General features: G+C 48.0%; 7 protein-coding genes across 7 annotated transcripts; 5 read left to right on the top strand and 2 right to left on the bottom strand.

Moving 5' to 3' along the window:
* Positions 1-139: 139 nt before the first annotated feature.
* On the bottom strand, positions 140-1,861 carry ATNIH1004_007237 (uncharacterized protein; the record flags this gene model as incomplete). The annotated part of the gene is made up of 1 exon (XM_033571862.1): positions 140-1,861. One exon carries the CDS (start codon positions 1,859-1,861, stop codon positions 140-142), a length of 1,722 nt encoding a protein of 573 aa, XP_033425177.1.
* Positions 1,862-2,874: 1,013 nt separating this feature from the next.
* ATNIH1004_007236 (uncharacterized protein) lies at positions 2,875-8,286 on the top strand (the record flags this gene model as incomplete). Its single annotated transcript, XM_033571861.1, has 3 exons — positions 2,875-2,924; positions 5,830-6,098; positions 6,296-8,286. 3 exons carry the CDS (start codon positions 2,875-2,877, stop codon positions 8,284-8,286), a joined length of 2,310 nt encoding a protein of 769 aa, XP_033425176.1.
* Positions 8,287-8,880: 594 nt separating this feature from the next.
* On the top strand, positions 8,881-9,935 carry SCO1 (SCO family protein; the record flags this gene model as incomplete). Its single annotated transcript, XM_033571860.1, has 3 exons — positions 8,881-9,342; positions 9,424-9,748; positions 9,814-9,935. The coding sequence occupies 3 exons, from the start codon at positions 8,881-8,883 to the stop codon at positions 9,933-9,935; spliced, it is 909 nt and encodes a 302-aa protein (XP_033425175.1).
* Positions 9,936-10,168: 233 nt separating this feature from the next.
* ATNIH1004_007234 (molybdopterin synthase catalytic subunit) lies at positions 10,169-10,702 on the bottom strand (the record flags this gene model as incomplete). The annotated part of the gene is made up of 1 exon (XM_033571859.1): positions 10,169-10,702. One exon carries the CDS (start codon positions 10,700-10,702, stop codon positions 10,169-10,171), a length of 534 nt encoding a protein of 177 aa, XP_033425174.1.
* A 961-nt stretch (positions 10,703-11,663) lies between these two features.
* Positions 11,664-13,564, top strand: ATNIH1004_007233 (glycoside hydrolase family 13 protein; the record flags this gene model as incomplete). Its single annotated transcript, XM_033571858.1, has 3 exons — positions 11,664-12,135; positions 12,206-12,965; positions 13,039-13,564. The coding sequence occupies 3 exons, from the start codon at positions 11,664-11,666 to the stop codon at positions 13,562-13,564; spliced, it is 1,758 nt and encodes a 585-aa protein (XP_033425173.1).
* Positions 13,565-14,970: 1,406 nt separating this feature from the next.
* Positions 14,971-16,205, top strand: ATNIH1004_007232 (uncharacterized protein; the record flags this gene model as incomplete). The annotated part of the gene is made up of 4 exons (XM_033571857.1): positions 14,971-15,162; positions 15,216-15,359; positions 15,404-15,474; positions 15,527-16,205. 4 exons carry the CDS (start codon positions 14,971-14,973, stop codon positions 16,203-16,205), a joined length of 1,086 nt encoding a protein of 361 aa, XP_033425172.1.
* Positions 16,206-17,045: 840 nt separating this feature from the next.
* Positions 17,046-18,255, top strand: ATNIH1004_007231 (uncharacterized protein; the record flags this gene model as incomplete). The annotated part of the gene is made up of 4 exons (XM_033571856.1): positions 17,046-17,216; positions 17,278-17,904; positions 17,963-18,153; positions 18,213-18,255. The coding sequence occupies 4 exons, from the start codon at positions 17,046-17,048 to the stop codon at positions 18,253-18,255; spliced, it is 1,032 nt and encodes a 343-aa protein (XP_033425171.1).
* Between the last annotated feature and the right edge of the window lie 472 nt (positions 18,256-18,727).

Genomic DNA, 18,727 nt, shown 5'->3' with positions numbered 1-18,727 from the left:
CATCATTAGTATCGAGTTTTAGCAAGTAACTAGCTTTTCTTGTTAAACCTGCGCAAAAATAACAAAGAGATCGACACAAACAACATCAAATTTTATTGCTTTTCATAATTGGAAACAAAGATTGAAAGAATGATGGTAATTATAGCGACTTGCCAGGTCGTGGAGGGGCTATTTCGCCATGGCAGCCGAGCACGCGCAAAGATTCCCACACTCGCTTATAGAGCGGCGGTCGAGCCAGAGTTAGACTGTGTTGGATGGCTTTGTCGGATCGTTCATCACGGCAGAAAGTGCACACCTTCTCCCTCTCGGTGGAGAGGGACGGCTCTGGCGATTCAGATCGCTGTCGGCGCCTGGACTTGGCCTGGATGGCGGCTGCGGTTGATCTGTCAATATCGTAGTTCCTAGGTGGATTGCTATTGCTGCGGGATCGAGGAGTTCGTGGCCGTACAAGAGAAGTGGTAGAAGGAGCGACAAGGCGCAAGGTGTGCTGCGCAGCTGGATGGAAAACATCTCTGGCTGAGCAGGCTTGAACAATGCTCCTCATAGAAGAATGTGACAAGTCACCGGGTGGATGCTCAGGCATCGAAGGGAACTTCTCCAATGCATGGGAATGTGTTTGTCCCGACGTATTTTGAAGCTTGGGCGCTGACTTGGCAACGCGCAGGTGCACTCGGCTACGAACCTTTTTCAAGGTGTCAATGGGGTTTTTCGAAAGCGACTTTGAGTCCGTGTCTTCATTATCCGAATCTGACTCCCATACGGACTGTTCGCAGTGCATCTCAGAGGCGGAAGTTGAAGGCCTATCCCTAGCAGTGGTGGAAGCGCCTGCTTCTGGCCTCTCGAACGAGGGTGACGCAGGACCTGGACTGGGAACTGGACTTGGACAGTCATTGGCTGGAATAAACAATGCTTGGTCGAAATGAGAAGTATGTGGCTCGAGTGTCACAGGGTTAATACGGCATGGAGGAGAGATCATAGATGCTTCAATTGGCGGTCTGTTGCTTGGGCTCGTGGCCTTTTTGCTCGACCGGGTGCTGTTATTACGGGAAGCGTTGGGAAGAGAAGGTAAAGGCTTCCCCCTATATGAAGGGGAATCTAGACTGTTACCTCGTGGCATGATAAGCGTGTCTGTTGAGTTGTTGGATGCGACTACTCGTGGATGTGGATCTCGCGATGGAGTTGAAAGTTGCGATGGCAGTAAGGCCGTTCGTGATCCGTTCAAAGGCGTGGAAGAAAGGTGCACCTTGTTATCAATATTTGCCTTCTGCTCCCGGGCGTCTTGAACTTGTGGCTCTGTCCCCCCCCTCACTATGGTGTCAGGATGCAGAGGGCCAGAATAGTTAGAAGAGAAGGAGCTACTGGGAGTCAAGTCCGGTGTGGCGTCAGTTTGCACAGAGCAGAGAGAGCTCTGACTGACGTGGCAGGACTCTGGTGCACGAAATTGCCCAGCAGTTTCTTGGAGGCCTAGCTGGTGTTCTAGCTCAACAACTGACAGTGTCGATCGGTTGATATTTGTGTGAGATCTCGCTGTTTCTCCGCGGTTGTTGGTAGGAATGGGTAGATCTGGGCCGGGATTTACGGTGGATAGCATGAAATATTGATTTGTTTCTCCACTGAATGGAACATTGCGAATACCGCGTCGCAGAGAGCCCCAAGACGAGTCGCTTGACAGTGAGTGCTCAAGGTAGAACGGATCCGGGTTTGCCTCGTCGACGATTTCCGGCCTTTGAGCGGGATAGTATGAGGAAGCCCGCTTCTTTGGTGGGGATGGTGCCGGTATACAGACTGTCGTCTGTGATCGGTTTCGCCCCTTGTAGAAAGCGTTGAATTCGCTAGGGGAGTAGTGATATCCGGTAGCCATGGGCTTTGATTCCAATCGCTAGAGGTTGTATTCTCAGGCACGCAAGACGCTCACCAGAAGATTGAGATGGATGGAAACCATCGAGTACTGGTAAATAGACACAAGGAGGGATGAGAAGGGTTGAGTGCGCCAGGAGGAATGTCAAGGGAGAAGGGGATAGATATGTTTATACATACCCTGGCAAAAATAATGGATACCTCTCTAGGGCCGGAACTGACGCAGTACGTTGGTGGCTAGGCCGGGGAAGGCAGACGACGCATGCCAATGCACAGTGGTGTAAACAAAGCTCAATCGTCCGAGGGCACAGACACCAATGACCTATCAGACCTTACATCGTCCCCTTCCGTAGGGATGGTGGCGACGTAAGGTGGATGGAGCATGAAGACTGGAGCAAGGGAGACTTCCGGAACCCGATCCGTAACTTAGACATAGCGGGGTGTTCAGATCGGACTTTGCCCAGTTTATAATGAGCCTGCTACCTCCTGCGGGACGCCGGTAGGGATGTTTTTGTTTTTGTTTTTTCTTTTTTGGCTCATAAATAAGCCAGATTTCTATAGGTGAGATAGATGAAGGCTGGTCCAGAGTAGTTTCGTTGCAAAACACCACCCCCCTAGGAAAGGAACCAATATTTGCTAGAGACAACACACATTTTATTGACTTACCTGGCTATTAATTACTCTGAGTCTGTGGGGTGAAGCTTTCAGCACCGCTGCCGACGTACCATAAACTGAACCTGATCCTGCTCAGCAAGTGCTACAAGATCGGTTTAATGCTGGCACAGTGCTATGGCGCATATAGACCTGAGTCCATAATTCCACTCTTTTTGAATCTCCACATGAAAGCTAGGTTTCAAACTTGTATCAGAATTAAGTCAACCGAGATTGAAGACTTCAAAAGTGAGATATCAGCCTCATGGGAAGCAGCGGACTATTCTATCGTCACCTCCGCAGATGCTTCCAGTATAGTCAGCTAACGCTTGGAAAGTCTCCGATGGGAAGCGATGGTGGCCGATCATGTCGATCAATCATCTCGAACTTGCAAAAAAGCCACAAAAGACAGGAGGGTAAGCCAACGCCTAAACCAAGCCACAACTTCACGCCGTACAACTTAAAATAGGTAGTCTTTCAATATCATCTTCTTCCTCATCATTGACTGCGATGCTTGGATGACCTGCATTGTCCCGCGATAGGAGTATATTGCCTGAGAGACCCGCATTCCAGAATCCCATGCTGGTTGCTGGGTCTCAATTGCAACTCCTAAGACTCTGGAATTTCCTGTCCCTGGCCGGTTCTTCTTGTACTTGTCCCTGGAATAGGGATTCGCCTCTCCTACACGCTTTTCCCCACAGAGGATGGCTTAATCTCAGGGGTGCACTGTCTGTTTCTTTTCATTTCTTTTCTTTTTGCAACCATGTCTTTTACCTGCATTTTTGGCTTCCACTGAAAATGCAGGGTTCCCTCTCCCTTCCAATTTGTAAAAGAACGTTCCTAGAAGACACACGGCAGGAGACTCTTTCTAGTGGTATACATACGCCTGCATTGATTATGGAGGTATTGAAATACTTTGATTAAATCGGTGGATTCGACACATTGGCTTTGATAGTTAGAACTTTCCTCGAGCTAGTGACATTTGACCTGTCCAGATCGGGTCGTAGCTGCCGTGCCATAGATGATGTATCCAAAGTTCCACGTCATTATATGTAGACAGAACTTCAGCTAGAGTTAACGATAACCAGTAGGAAGCCCTTGTGGCCATGAAGGATCCCAATTAGTGACGTTAGAAGCGCGGGATGAAAAAAATGCGAGTGTCCAGACCACCTGGGAAGTAAAGAAGCTACATATCCCACATTCCTGCCCTGTGCATGCCTATGTATGTAGAGTTGAAGAGCTTGATATAATGCGTGTGCATGCATTAGAAGTCTCGCCATATTATACTTTCAATACGCATCATCAAAGCAGCACTATACAGGTATAACCTCCATCTAGGTACGGAATTCAGTCCTGCAAGTCGAGGATGCGTGAGGGTTTCCAATGGTTAACTTCATTTTCCGCGGAACAAAAATATGAGTCTTCCAGATCTATGTCTTCGTCGGATTTATTTGCAACCTTCTTCGGTAAATGCACATACATGCCCTGCAAGGTGCTTTCGGGCCAGAAACCCAGCGCATTCCCTATAATGCATCAAGCCATCCGTATTAGTCTATTGCATATCAGGTTGTATATGGTAGCCAGAAATACAAATAATCACTGTTTACAATTATATACGATGTTAGCATCAGGCGACCGCAGTTCATACTTTTCTGTATCGAATATTAGGAGAACATTGCAGCTTGCTGGACTGCTGAGACTTCAAGGGGAAAAAAAAAAAAAAAAAAAAAACCGATGCCCTTGATGATACTGAGGACACAGGAGACAGTGCTGGCCAGGAAGTGCCGATCCAGATATCCGGGAAAATGACTTGAGACAAGCAAGCAGCAAGGCATTTCGATATATTGTGAAACCGGAACGGCTGGATGCGTTTCCCAGAACCCAATTAATACCCGAGAAGAAAGTCACCCTTGCTGTTGGCTGGTCCTCGGGCTTTCGTATTATGCTCTTTAACTCCCAAATTTCTCTCATTAATTTCATGGTAAACGATGATCCGGATTGCAACCGCACAGGATTGTTTATTATATCCAGGCCTCTCCTTGATTTCAGGGATTGACTGGCTCGAAATTCACCCTGCAGTGGTATGAGCAAGGATACATTTTTCATTTTACATGTTGTTGTTCATAACTGTCAGTACCGTGCCAGTGTGCGACTGTGAAAGATGCTGATCAGGTTCCCTCCGAGATACTCTGGGTTGGTAAACGGGTAGTTATTGGGGATGGATCAACTCGGTGCGCATTAGGCGGAACCAGTGATCGAGCCTCTGGATAAGGTCCAATGGTTCGTTCCAAGGAAGAATATGGAATTGGTCGGCCTAAAATAGAAGTGGTTCAGGCACGATAACCCCTCAACTCAACCCGTCCGTGCCGCAGACTAGACCATAATTGCGTTATTATTTAGAACTGTGAACAAGACGGCTTGCGATCTGATCCCTCACCAAGTACGGCATACCTAGGGTGTCAAAAGCGAAGGTGCAAATGCCAAATATCCATCCAGGATTGCCAGCGCACCAGTGGATAGAGTAAGCTGGCGGTCAGTAACTGCGGACAGAAAATAAAACATTACTTGTATCCATAGGCTTCTACATCGTTACCTGATAGTCTAGATGGATGTGAGAGGCGACAGGTAAAAAGGTGTGTGTACTCTCTACCAAGACATGTATCCACCCGGAACAAATGAGGTGAAAGAAAAATCAACAGCGCTCTTTCTATATTGATTCAATCATGCAGTATGAGCCGTAAATCGGCAGCCGAGTACTCCTTAAGTACGGAGTACGAAGAGGCAATATGTAGTTAGAGGAGGAAGTGAGTCGGAAACGATCGATCGGGCGGCCCCGTGATCTCGCCAGCCTTTCCCTCTTTGTCGCCTTTCTATTCCCTTGGCCGGTCGCTTATCCAAGGACTCCGCCAATTCGATTACAACTGGCAACATCCAGCTGAAGCACCGCTTTTCAGGCCATTGAGCTCTACAGCTCTGGTCGATGACTGCTACGGGCCCTGTTGTAGTGCTCGTGGCGGTCTGGTAAGGAGCTAGCTGCCAGGTACGTTCGTTCCTGGTGCATTGTTGTCTCCCAGCCATCGCAATTCCTCAGCCAACCCGACCTCATTTGACCAGCCACTGCGTCTTCAATTCATCCCATTTTCTCTCCCCTCTGAAAAATGCTCCTTCTTTTCCCATCGACTGTTTCTTCTGGCCTAATACCCACATACCACCCCGTCAACTACTTACCACTGTCCAAAGGCTGATTCGTCTTGTTTCCGAGTCCAGGCTCTTGCTAGTTAGAGTCTTGTTCGAGCCACCTCAGCCCTTCTGACGTAGTAGACAACTCGACCCGCCGTCCAAACGCCTCGGGTTTTTGCTCGGTTTCAATCGAGGCACGTCAACCCCCATTTCCACGTTGTCGTCGCAATTCCCACCATCATCTCAGCTCTCATCCTCAGCGGTGCCTCCCCGTACCCACGGCGCATTTGACGAGACCTACGAAGTTTACGACCCCACAACACTTACGACCCATTCACGGCAACGCCAGCAGCAGGCTGCTTACGACACTGTCCCTGACCCTTCCCATCACACCCTACGTCGCCCTTCAAGTACTCAATCGAGTACCCGTTCATTGAGAAGAACATCCCGTCTCTCTCATCGTCGAGCAGTTTCGGTAGATGCCTCGGGACGCCCTCTTGTGAACCCATCGCAGATCGAGGAATCCATTCCTGTATTGGTTCAATCAGTTTCAGATCGTATATTGGAACTTCTCCGCTGCGCCCAGCACTCTCTGAAGCACAAACAGAAGGCGACGACGAAGACGACGACCAGGCACACGGTGATCACTCCCGTCTACGAGGCAGCTCATACTGGCCCCATAGGTCTACCCGTGTTTCGCCACCTACAGCGTCGGCGATTCTTTGGGCGCTAGAGGAAGCGATTCGAAAGCCGGTCCCTTTTACACTAGACTGGGAGGAAGTGAATGCCTCTATGGCTGATATGGCTGGGATTTCTAGCTCCGCAGGGCTCGGGGGAACTGGCCGCACACAGAATGGGGCTGCGCGAGCATCCCAGGGCCCTGTGCCTGTAAACCCTCACCCGGCGAGTGGAGTGAGGACCCCGACTGATATCATGCGGCAGCGCCGAGATCGGGAAGCTCGTAAAAAGGCAGAGCAGGAGGCTAGAAACAGGGAACAGGAAGAAGCCGAGCGCCGGAGGCAGGAAGCACAAGACAAGTCGCAGGCTCAAGCCTATACTGCTGCTGGCGTTGCCGGAGACAGGACATCTCAAGGGAGGACCGCAGCTCCCAGAGCAGTTCCGGGAGCCGAAAATAAATCAGACATTCGCGGAACATCTTCCGCCACTCAGCAACCTCCAGGACACTCTCCTGCCACTCGACGACCTCCTGCCCCGCCTCAGGCGCCTGGAGGGCAGTCCCAACAAACTTCGGCTCCACAGCAGCAGCAGCCGCTCCAAGGTGCACCAGGCCTCTCCAAACCGCAACCCCATTCCTCGCACCCTGGTCAGCCAGGCGCCCCCCCGTCGCAGCAGCAAGTACGTCGTGTTGCGTTTCCTCACGCGTTCGAACGATGGGAAACTTTATCTTCGCACTGGGAAGGGTTGACAGGGTACTGGATTCGAAAGCTCGAACAAAATAATGAAGCGTTGGAACGTGACCCGATCAGCCAGCAGATGGCCCGTCAAGTCACGGATCTATCTGCTGCCGGCGCCAATCTTTTCCATGCAGTTGTAGAGCTGCAGCGCTTGCGAGCATCATCTGAGCGGAAATTCCAGCGATGGTTCTTTGATACCCGTTCTGAGCAAGAACGAGCAAAAGAAGTCCAAGCCGAGTTGGAGCGGCAGCTACGGACTGAGCGTCAGGCACGCTCGGAAGCTCTGGCGGCATCCCAGAAAGCCGAAAATGACAAAATCCGAGCCGAAGACTTGCTCAGAGATATGCGCCGGGAGCTTCAGATATCCAAAGACGAAGCCCGTCGAGCTTGGGAGGAGCTAGGGCGTCGTGAGCAAGAAGAGAGGGAGCGAACCAATTCTCTTCGAAATGGAGAGCCTACATTAGTGGGAGGTGTGCAAGTGGTACCCATGATCCAGGGTCTGCCAAGTCGGCAGAATCCCTCGAATCGTCCCCCAACCCGAGAAAGCCCCTACGCTGGAGGCGAAGGCAACGGAAAACCTGGCGGTCTGACCTCGGAAGGACAATACTACGACGAGACTCCTAGTTCACCCACCGAGACCGACCCATTTACTGAAGGTCGAAGGGCTCACCAGGAGTCGGATGTACAACGCTTAGGTCCTCCACAGCCGCCCACCACGACTGCAGAAGCAACCGGACATTACACTAGTCACTACTTTGACCAGGGGGGTGCATATCCAGCCGGCCCTACTGCTGAAAATGATGATCGGTCATACGTCGGCAGCAGTGAGCCTGGTGAAGAAGAGTATGGTACCTATCGCCGCAATCCGCAGGGCCGCCCGATTGTTTATCCCAAGGCTATGTCTGAGGATAGTGATGAATATGAGCAGGGATCTATGGATGGCAGTGAAGGCGCGTATGTACCCACTTCCATGCCTCCATCCTCCGGGCCATCGTATGCAGGCTACGGACAAGGGTCCGTGGATTATAGCGGTTCGGGATGGGGCGTTGGCAGTGGGTGGGAATCAGTGACTCCTCGACATCGTCATCCTACACGTCTCAGCGATGTCCTGGAAGAGGAAGAGCCCCGGACAACCCCCAGCCGTGCTAGCCGTGCCAGCCAAGCTAGCAGGAGTGTACATTGAACCTGTCGGACATGAAATCTCGGTCATCGTACATACAGCATACTTCCTATTGCCAAAAAAGTACGATTTTCTGTTCTATTTTCTATTGTATTTCCTTCTCTGTCAGAATTTCCACAGCTGCGCTCCGGTCGACGTGAGAATACCACGGCCCCTTTTTTCACTTATTGATTCCTTTTCCCCTATATCTCAGTGCCTTTTTTCATGTTTAATCTTCACTGTCCCATTATTTTATTCTTATTGCTCTTCCATTGTCTGAGCCAGTGTTTACTCGGGACCTCTTGCGTTGATGTATGTCTACCGTTGGCCCACTAGTAAGCCTGCACAGAAGGAGCTACAGTAATTATTGTAATTCTAGAATTCATTCATAAGCTCGGTTCTTTATGGGTCATACAATGCATTCAAAAAATGAAACTGTCTGGTCAATATGTCTCACGTGATGCATGGCAGCAACTGGCCTCGAAATGGAGGCAGAGACGCTAAACCCAATCTGGGCTGAAGTTGGAGATCGACTCGATCACGTTACGCTGCTGCCCAGCAACTTTCTTGTCGTTCTCATCCAGTCTATCCGGTTAGGATTCCCACCAACCTTTAGCAATGGCATCGTCAATGCGACCATTTACCCGGCTGATCGGCCGTGCCTCTCGTCCTTTCGTCCACTCCATCGAAAATACAACCTCTAGGACGGTCCCCTCGCAGAGCTGTCTCCTCCAATCTCTCCAAAACTCACCTACAGCATTTACCGGTTCCAGACCCAATGGACCTCTTTCACTTCGGTCCTTCACAACATCTTCTCTTCGTGCCCGGGCACGAACAATGGGCGAGCTCCGCGCCCGGAACTCTACAGGGCCTTTCTCATGGAAGGCGGCTCTACTTTTCATCATCACGGGTGGGGGTATGATCGTGTATTTCCGCGTGGAGAAGGAACGTCTGGAACGAAAGAGGGTTGCGGAAATGAGCAAAGGTGTGGGAAGACCCAAGGTTGGCGGGCCCTTTGTATTGAAGGACCTGAACGGGAAGGAGTTCACGGCGGAGGATTTGAAAGGAAAATATAGCTTGGTAAGCTTCACACTGTCCAACTAATACTGGATCTTGGAAACTCTCACAGAATGATGCTGACTGGTGTGGGGGGAAATATAGGTTTACTTTGGTTTCACTCACTGCCCCGATATTTGCCCGGACGAGCTGGATAAAATGGCCGAGATTATTGATAGTGTGAACGAGGCTACAAAGGATGAGAAGGTCTTCTTACCCGTTTTTATCACTTGTGACCCGGTCCGTGATACCCCAGAGGTACTGCGATCATATCTGCAGGAATTTCATAAGAGTATTATTGGCTTGACTGGTACCTACGAGCAGGTCAAGAATGTGTGCAAGCAATATCGAGTGTACTTCAGTACACCGCAGAATGTGAATGCCGGTGAGGATTATCTCGTGGACCACAGCATTTACTTCTATCTGATGGGTAAGTGGCAGTCATCTGGACTAACAGGACAGGGTTGATTTTGCTAACTCTATCGTGTGTTCCAGACCCCGAGGGCGACTTCGTCGAATGTATCGGACGCCAGGATACTCCCGAGTCAGCGACGAAGCTCATCATGGAGCATATCAACGACTGGAAGAGGGAGGGAAAGCCACTGAAACGCGAGTAGACTGTATGATAAGAGGTCTTCAGCAGATATGTACAATAGAAATACCCTACTCAAATTGCATCGCTGGAACTGTAAATTAAACACCGATATATCCACGCATCAATCATTCACAATCGTCAATATACCATTGAGCTATTCTGAGATCTATACTCCGATCAGCATAACCACAACACAGAACAATATCGCAGCACTACATACCAGGCACATATACCCTAGGTAATTAGCTGAAGAAATCAGCCCGACGCAACCAATCTCCCCTCGGCATCCCTATCCTTATTTGCCCTCCACTCCGCCCCTCCATCCACAAACTCCTCCATCTTCCAGATCTCTGCTTTCGCTTTACACGATTCCAACACCTCCTCGCCAGCCCTCCACGCCGCCCCACGATGTCCTGAACTAACAGCAATCGCGATCGACGCCTCGGAAATCGGAACCACGCCCAGACGATGCGCGATCATAATCCCCGTTAGACCATGCGCGGCGACCGCCTCGCGAGCTATCGTTGTCAGAGTCTTGAGCGCAAGAGGCGGGTATGCAGAGTAGCTGAGCTGCGCAACTGGTCGGCCTTCAAATGTGTTTCTTGTTGTGCCGAGGAAGAGGACGTTAGCGCCTGCGGAGGGGGAGGATACTCTGGATAGCACCGCGGAGGGGTTGAGTGTGTTGTAGGTAAGTTCGATGTGGATGTTCTCGGAGGGGTCGTGGTGGGTACGTGGATAGGTAGTCGGGTCTAGATGAGAGAGGGTAGGATGGGTGTCTGCGGTGGTCATTGTGGGTTCGGAGGGTTGAGTTGTTTTTGGGAGAGGAATTGGGGAATTGGACGATACGATTTGGATGTCTGGTCGATGACTCGCTATATGGCGTTGTTGCCTCAGGCATGAATCAAGTTATCAAGGTGGGGGGTGTTGATGCGAAATTCTTCGTACTAGTACAGCCCGTTAATGTCTGGATGCGAGCTCTGACATGTATCAATAGATTGGTGTAGATGACATCTATATCAGCCTGGTATGTATATAAACTGCAAGGATGGTAACTATAGTTGCCGTTCGATATAGGTAGGATATATTCCACCGTGTCTTGTAAAACTAATCATACTTTAACAGGTCCATATCTTGAACTGGAACAAACTATATTTTTGAAAGGCATTTTGTCCAATTTCAGTCATAATGAGTATAGAAAATTCCATGTCAGTGCCAATCTGTTTGGAGGATGTCCCAGCTAAGTTTCCATAGTTCTATAACATAGTTTCCAGATATGATGTCACGCATCCAACATGCCAAGAAGTTTCGAAACTTAACAGATCAATGAATGGCAGTTGATTGTGATGGATGAGCTATTTCTCTGACAGGATCATAGCTTAACAGTTATAACTAGACTACTCGCATATTATCCCACTCAAATTCAGCATTTCTCCTCCACCTCCATAATAACCCGTCAAGCTGCATGATTCCGTGTCCCTTGTTATTTGGCCATTAAACCAGTGGATCCCTTCCCTGATCAGTTTCACTGGCCCTTGATCGCCTCTGCCCCATTGAATATTCCAATGACGATGCTGATTGCTGAAGGTAACTAACAGCGAACCCACCTTGGGTTTCTCCGCACCGACCAGTGCCCCGCGGTGGAATGCCCGAATGACCCTCTTGAACAATACAACATCTCACTATACAACCAAAACTGATTGTGCTGCACTTCCACAGTAGACTAGAGCACGCTACATTCAACACTTCAGCTATGGCTAAGCCTGCAGACCAAATCCACCGTGCCTGGTGGAAGGAATCTTCCGTCTATCAGATCTGGCCCGCTTCCTTCAAGGACTCTAACGATGATGGTATCGGCGACATTCCCGGTATTATCTCTAAGCTGGATTACATCAAAAACCTTGGAGTTGATATTGTCTGGCTCTGTCCGTCTTACAAATCGCCCCAGGTCGACATGGGATACGATATCGCAGACTACTACAGCATCGCAGACGAATATGGCACGGTCGCAGATGTGGAAAAGCTGATTAAGGGTTGCCATGAACGAGGCATGAAACTCCTTATGGACCTGGTGGTGAACCATACGAGTGACCAGCATGAATGGTTCAAGAAATCGCGAAGCTCCAAGGACAATGAATATCGGAACTGGTATATCTGGAAGCCGCCCAGGTATGACGAGCAGGGTAATCGTCATCCACCCAACAATTGGGTCTCGCATTTTCAGGGTATGTCTACACATAAACATGTACACCATTGTAGGAGATACCTTGGCTGAAGTAAAGCAACAATATCTAGGCAGCGCTTGGGAGTATGACGAACTGACTGGCGAATACTATCTCCACCTCTATGCCACTGAACAGCCAGATCTCAACTGGGAGCACCCACCAGTCCGCAAAGCAGTGCACGATATCATGCGGTTTTGGCTGGACAAGGGTGCGAATGGATTCCGCATGGACGTGATCAATTTCATCAGTAAAGATCAACGCTTCCCTGACGCCCCAATCAAGGATTCCCGCACCCCGTGGCAATGGGGCGATAAATACTATGCCAACGGCCCTCGCTTGCACGAATACCTGCAGGATATGGGCAAGATCCTCAAAGAATACGACACGTTCAGTGTTGGGGAGATGCCCTTTGTCAAGGACACGGAGGAAGTGCTTCGCGCCGTCCGCTTTGACCGGAATGAGATCAACATGATCTTCAACTTCGAGCATGTCGACATAGACCACGGCACGTACGATAAGTTCGAGCCGGGAAGCTGGAAGCTCACCGACTTGAAGGGTTTCTTCGAGAGATGGCAGAAATTCATGTATGAAAATGATGGCTGGAACGCTTTATACTGGGAGAACCATGATCAGCCCCGGTCCGTTGACCGGTACGTGAACGCGAAGGAAGAGTACCGTGCTGCTACTGGCAAACTGCTAGCAACCGTCTTGGCATTGAAATCTGGCTCTCCCTTTGTTTACCAAGGACAGGAGATTGGTATGAGAAATGTGCCAATTGAATGGGATATGAGTGAATACAAGGACATTGATTGTCTGAATCATTGGAATAGGTATGTAGTTCTTCCCGGTCGCCTGCCTATCGTTTCTGTCTGGACCGAAGGACATAGACGCTGATTTTATAAGACTATTGAAAAACCCCAATGCCGACGAAAAGGCCCGGAAGATCGCACGGCAAGAGTACCAAAAGAAATCACGAGACAATGGCCGCACACCAGTCCAATGGACTGAAGCCCCTAACGGGGGATTCACGGGCCCGAACGTGAAGCCCTGGATGTCCGTCAATCCAGACTTTATATATTTTAATGCCGAGAACCAGGTGAAGGACCCGAACTCGATCTACCACCACTGGGCTTCTGTGCTCAAGCTGCGCAAGAAGTATCTGGACATCTTTGTGTATGGCAATTATGAGCTGGTGGATCGGGAAAGCCAGGAGATTTTCGCTTACACCCGTCAATATGAGGATCAGAAGGCGTTGGTGTTGGCTAATTGGACTGACAATGAAATCGAGTGGGATGCATCTGCCAACGGAATTGATGATATCAAGGAGGTGCTTTTGGATAGCTATGAAGGTATAGAGGAGACTCGGAAGAGGGTTTCGGGCTCAAAATGGCCTCTTCGGCCGTATGAAGCATTGGTCGTGCTTGTATAATCATAGTTAATAGGCTTTGTGACTTCAGGCATGGATATCTGACCGAAGAATAGTATCGGCCAATATTATAAATCCCCATGTCTTCACGACGCACTATTGCCTAAATATATCGTAGAGTAGAGCCATCAAATCTATAATCATATCTTAGGACGACCGCGGATTAGTAACATTGTAGGTTAAGTAACCTGTTAACCAACGTAATCGGTAGACGTGTCGGACACTGCTGTATGCTATATTAAATGGCGCTTTTTAGGACCTTGATAGCTTAACGGCAACATATTGAGATGGCCTGAGATTTAGTATGTATACTAATAGTATAGTATATATGCAGCTATTAAGTTAATAACTTATATCATTTATAGTCCTCTGCATTATATAAGGAGGGCTCTAAATACAGCTGCATTAGAGACTAAACTTTTTTTAGGGTGGGAAAAATTATAAAAATTATAATTATGTATGTATATAATATATCTAACCAAAAATTAGCCCTGTAGATACAATATTGGTTAAGATATTAAGGTTCTTGAAAGTGCCATTTAATATGGCATACAGCAGTGTCCGCCTCGTTGAGAACGCGGCTCACATTGACAGAATATTTGCCTCAGGCCACATAAAGTTTATGTGGCCTGGGCATTTTTTATGTGGCCTGAGGCATTTATATGTGGCCTGAAGAAACGATACTGTGGCCGAAACTCTATTTACTGTTCATGCCACAGCATCGTTCGGCTCGTTTACGTGTCCGACTCGTTTACAGATTACGATATCGGGTGGAGTGTTAATTACATAAGAACAGAAAATTAACTAACTATTTGTCCCTGAATATGTGATCCCTAGGCCTTTCCTCTCGAGGATTCTATGAACTCGCTTGGTGAACTGTATTTTAACTTGAGAGCCAAGCTCGACGGGAAAGGAAAAATTGCAGATGTTGGGTAGATGCCAAATCCGGCGACTAAAAGTGCCACTGCATTCTAACTATTGGCCAGTTGTTTTTAATTAGAGAAATATCTGTACTGCTTTGTAAATAACGGGCATACTACATTTATGGTCCAATGAGAACTAAAGAATGTAAGAATTGTGTACAATACAGCCGGGGAAAGCAACAAAAATTACCACTAGTACCGAAGCCACACCATCGGATCTCCACTTCTATCCATTGTTTAATCCAGAGTACTTATGACATTCCGGCCGAACAAGCAATTGCTACGTTTTCGAACATTCTGCACCAACATGTTTCACTTCTGTCTAAAAGCGGCGGCGAACCTGGCTTCTAAACCTATCCACCCTGTCAAATATCATGTCACAACGAGGGGGCAGCAGTCCTGAAAAGCGTAGAATAGACGATATTTGCTCCCGAACGACCAAGTCTTCCAACGTTCGGAGCTTACTGGTCTGGCTTGCATTGAACCATGTCTATAATCATGACGAGACGGAATCCTCTGGCTCTCAAGATCTTTGTGGCTGCTCTGTGCAGTTACTTTGTCTTCAGCTTGATTCTCGCTAACACTAGCGCCTATCATTCAACGAAGGGTCTGTTGCAGGCTGGTCATTCTCGTCTATATGGGTCGACTTTTGAGCGTATTAACAATGAAACTCTGGGTGTAAGTTTGACGACTTCTTGTCTGCTGCAGCTATTGACCCGTTCGGTGTTCAGTTCGAGAAAGTCTTTGCGATCGGTCTGAAGGAGCGCACTGATAAACGGGATTTCCTTTCACTGGCAGCTTCAGTTAGCAATATAAAGATTGACTGGATAGACGGGGTAAAGCCGGATAGCATTGTCGATAAAGCATTACCAGAGGTTTGTGTTTGACTTCTCTTGAACAATACATGCTAATAAGCTAGAAATACAATACGTCATGGTATAAACCTACCGTCGCAGCATGTTGGCGAGCCCACATGAATACTTTATTGGAGTATGCTGCACACCTCCTCCTGTCAATACGTACAGCTGATTTGATTTAAAAGAGTGGTAAATAACCGATACTCGACGGCCCTAATTCTAGAAGATGACGCCGACTGGGATGTTACTCTCCGACAACAGCTTCGCGAATTTGCACGCGGCGTGCGTACCTTGACAAACAATCGAGATGCACCCAAACAAACTCCATACGGAGTGAACTGGGATATTCTCTGGGTAGGGGGGTGTTCAGCGGCCCCAGGGAAAAAAGAAACCAACATCTATGCCGTCCCCAATGATCCCACTGTTGCAGCTGTTCGACACCGTCGCAATATCTGGGGAGGACCTTCTGAAGAATGGAAGAAAAAGCACCCGGAAGTGCCCGAGGACTCGACGCGGTATATCTTCCGCGCGCAGACCGCCTGCTGTACGTACGGATACGCCGTGACATATGAAGGTGCCAGGAGGATCATCGCTCAGTTGTCTCTTGATTACCTGGATCAGGCGGTAGATAACTCGATGAGTGATCTATGCGCGGGTAGAAAGCGTGATCAGATACAATGCTATGGGCCTTATCCTAACATTATTGGCACCTACAAACCAGCTGGCTATGCGTGGCGAGGTTCTGATATTGAAAACTACAACAACGAATACCATGAGGCTAGCTCGCAAAATACGATCTACAGCACCAGGTTAAATATTCATCGATTGATTGCGGGGGGAGAGGACGGTTTATGGACAATATAGTGATCCCCAAGATACGTGGCTCAAGGGTGAAGCCAGGATTGGAGAGATCGAGTATCCAGCTGGTTATCTTGTTCCTTGATATTGAATATATTTGTTCCTGATATATATATATCTATTTATTTTACTTTTATAATTTTTTCCTTTTTGGGACTTTCTGGGAATCGAACTATGGATACGGCATTGAGCTATTATATACTGACCAAGCCTCTTATTCAACACTTTCTTGCGCTTGATATCCTTTGGAAGTAAATAAATTGGAGCTCTCGTATGTATTAAATTTCATATTGAATCTAGGATGTGAACTTTTTCATTCGTACCTGTAAAGTGGAGGTGCTGTATGATTTCCGAATGCGGTTGTCTATCTACTTTGAGTAGCCGGATGGAGACACTGCAGACACAAGAGCAGAAGGCTTCTCTGCTAGTCCGAATCCGGCAGACCAATATGATAAAAAGTTTTTTTTCCATCCCACTTTTTTTCTTCCTGTTGTCATTTCTTGCAGTTGCGATATACCATCACTGGAAGCTCCTATAGGACCTGGTAGCGTGTGAGTAGCCAAAGTGACTCATGGCCAAAACCCTAGACCAGATATAGGTCAGAAACGCATATTATTCTGTTTTTTGTTAGCTAGATGCTAAGGTAGCATTTCTTCTGACTCGCCAGACACGTTCTATGGTCTATCGAATTCTCCACAGGTGGTGATGTATGTGCAGCAACTCAGCTGATGTGGCAGTGCCATACTACTAGCATATAATATACTCGCTGTGCAGATCGTCCTTTACATAACGGATCTTCTAAGACCTTTGTGTGTATCAGTAAATGAGCATTGACTCAGTTAAACCATGGTCTCCATTACACGACACGAGGAGCAAGATGACCTCGAATCGGGTCAGCTCACCGAGACATACGATGATATAGAAAAAGGCGTCAGTGGAAAGCCCTCGAATTATTCCAAGCTGGGATTTCGCGTCCTCCTATGGACGCTAGTGAACATCATATCGACAGTTGCAATAGTAAGCTTACATTTATCCCAATCCACTCAATTCCTCACTTGCTCACGCCTGTTCATTTCAGGTTTTCACAAACAAATCCATTTTTTCAGACCCATCCTTTCGCAACTGTCAGGTATCCTTCGCGACTTACCATTTCTTCATCACCGGAGCCACTCTATGGGTGGCCTCTCGATCATGGTGCAACCTATTTGTGCCCAAGAAAGTCAACATCCGTCAGATACTTCCTTTATCCGCCGCAATGGGCTTCCAAGTCATTCTCCAGAATCTAGGACTCGCAAATTCCTCCGTTATGTTCTATCAACTTGCTCGATTACTACTCACTCCTGTGACCGCTTTATTCAATTATATCCTCTATGGAGTTAGAATTCCCCGAGCTGCCATTGCCCCTCTGGTATTGCTGTGCTCGGGGGTAGGCATCGTCTCGTACTATGACTCCATCCCTAAGGACGATGGCAAAACAAGCACCTCCGTCTGGGGTATAATCTTTTCCCTCTCGGGCGTTGGAGCAAGTGCCATCTACACCGTGTGGATCGGATATTATCATAAAAAGCTCGAAATGAGCAGCATGCAGCTTCTGTTGAATCAGGCGCCAATCAGCGCTGGATTACTTTTGATTACTATTCCATGGATCGAAACACCCCCTGTTAGTGCGTACGTACCCAGATCAATGTGGTCTCTCATTTTGATGGTATGCTCTTTCTCCCCTGTCATTGGCACTGGAATGCTAATCATGGTATTATTTGCAGAGCGGCGTCTTTGCATGCCTGGTGAATCTTTCCGGGTTTTATATAATTGATGCTGCGGGCCCGGTGAGCAGTACTGTCATTGGCCAGTTAAAGACCTGCGTGATCGTGGGACTGGGATGGGCAACAAATAGTCATATTGTCATGAGGCAGAGTATGGTCGGGGTTGTGTTCGCGTTGTTTGGGATGGGGTTGTAAGTGTTTTTTGAGTCATTCTTTATCATTTTGCACTGATACTAACATGCTCTAACAGGTATATGAATATTATCCTGCGAAAGCAACATGTAAAGGCATGAAGGTTTTCTATAGTATACTTGGGATGTTGTTGGACATGGCATGGTCTTGCACTTATGGAGTTGGTATGGTCGGATTCATTATTAGCTTTAATCTATTACCACACACAAAGGTACCTACAAGATCTATCTTAGATGGTATATTATCCATATTTTGTTAATAATAGCATACAGAGGTAGTATGATATCTGCAATTTGTACCTCAAATTTAAGTACTTTGAATATGTGAATCAAGAGTCAGATAATCCCGAGAATAGGGCCAACTTCAGTAGACAAGGTGGCTTTTATCCTGTGAAAATCCTATGCACATCCTACCGAGCAAAAAATCTACGGACGTCAAGACCATTGCCGTTCTTGTTTTAGCGGTGCCATCAACGTTTCCTTGCCCCGCATCTTTCAGTTGGTCCTGAGGCAACCCCCGATACCGTAGTGAATTTGATATTGATCATCTCAACTATAGCCTATGTAAAGCATC

This window comes from Aspergillus tanneri (genome assembly GCF_003426965.1).
Source record: "Aspergillus tanneri strain NIH1004 chromosome Unknown AapTan_7_pilon_pilon_pilon, whole genome shotgun sequence".
Classification (NCBI taxonomy): Eukaryota; Fungi; Ascomycota; class Eurotiomycetes; order Eurotiales; family Aspergillaceae; genus Aspergillus; species Aspergillus tanneri.
This window is presented reverse-complemented; position numbering and strand designations above follow the sequence as displayed.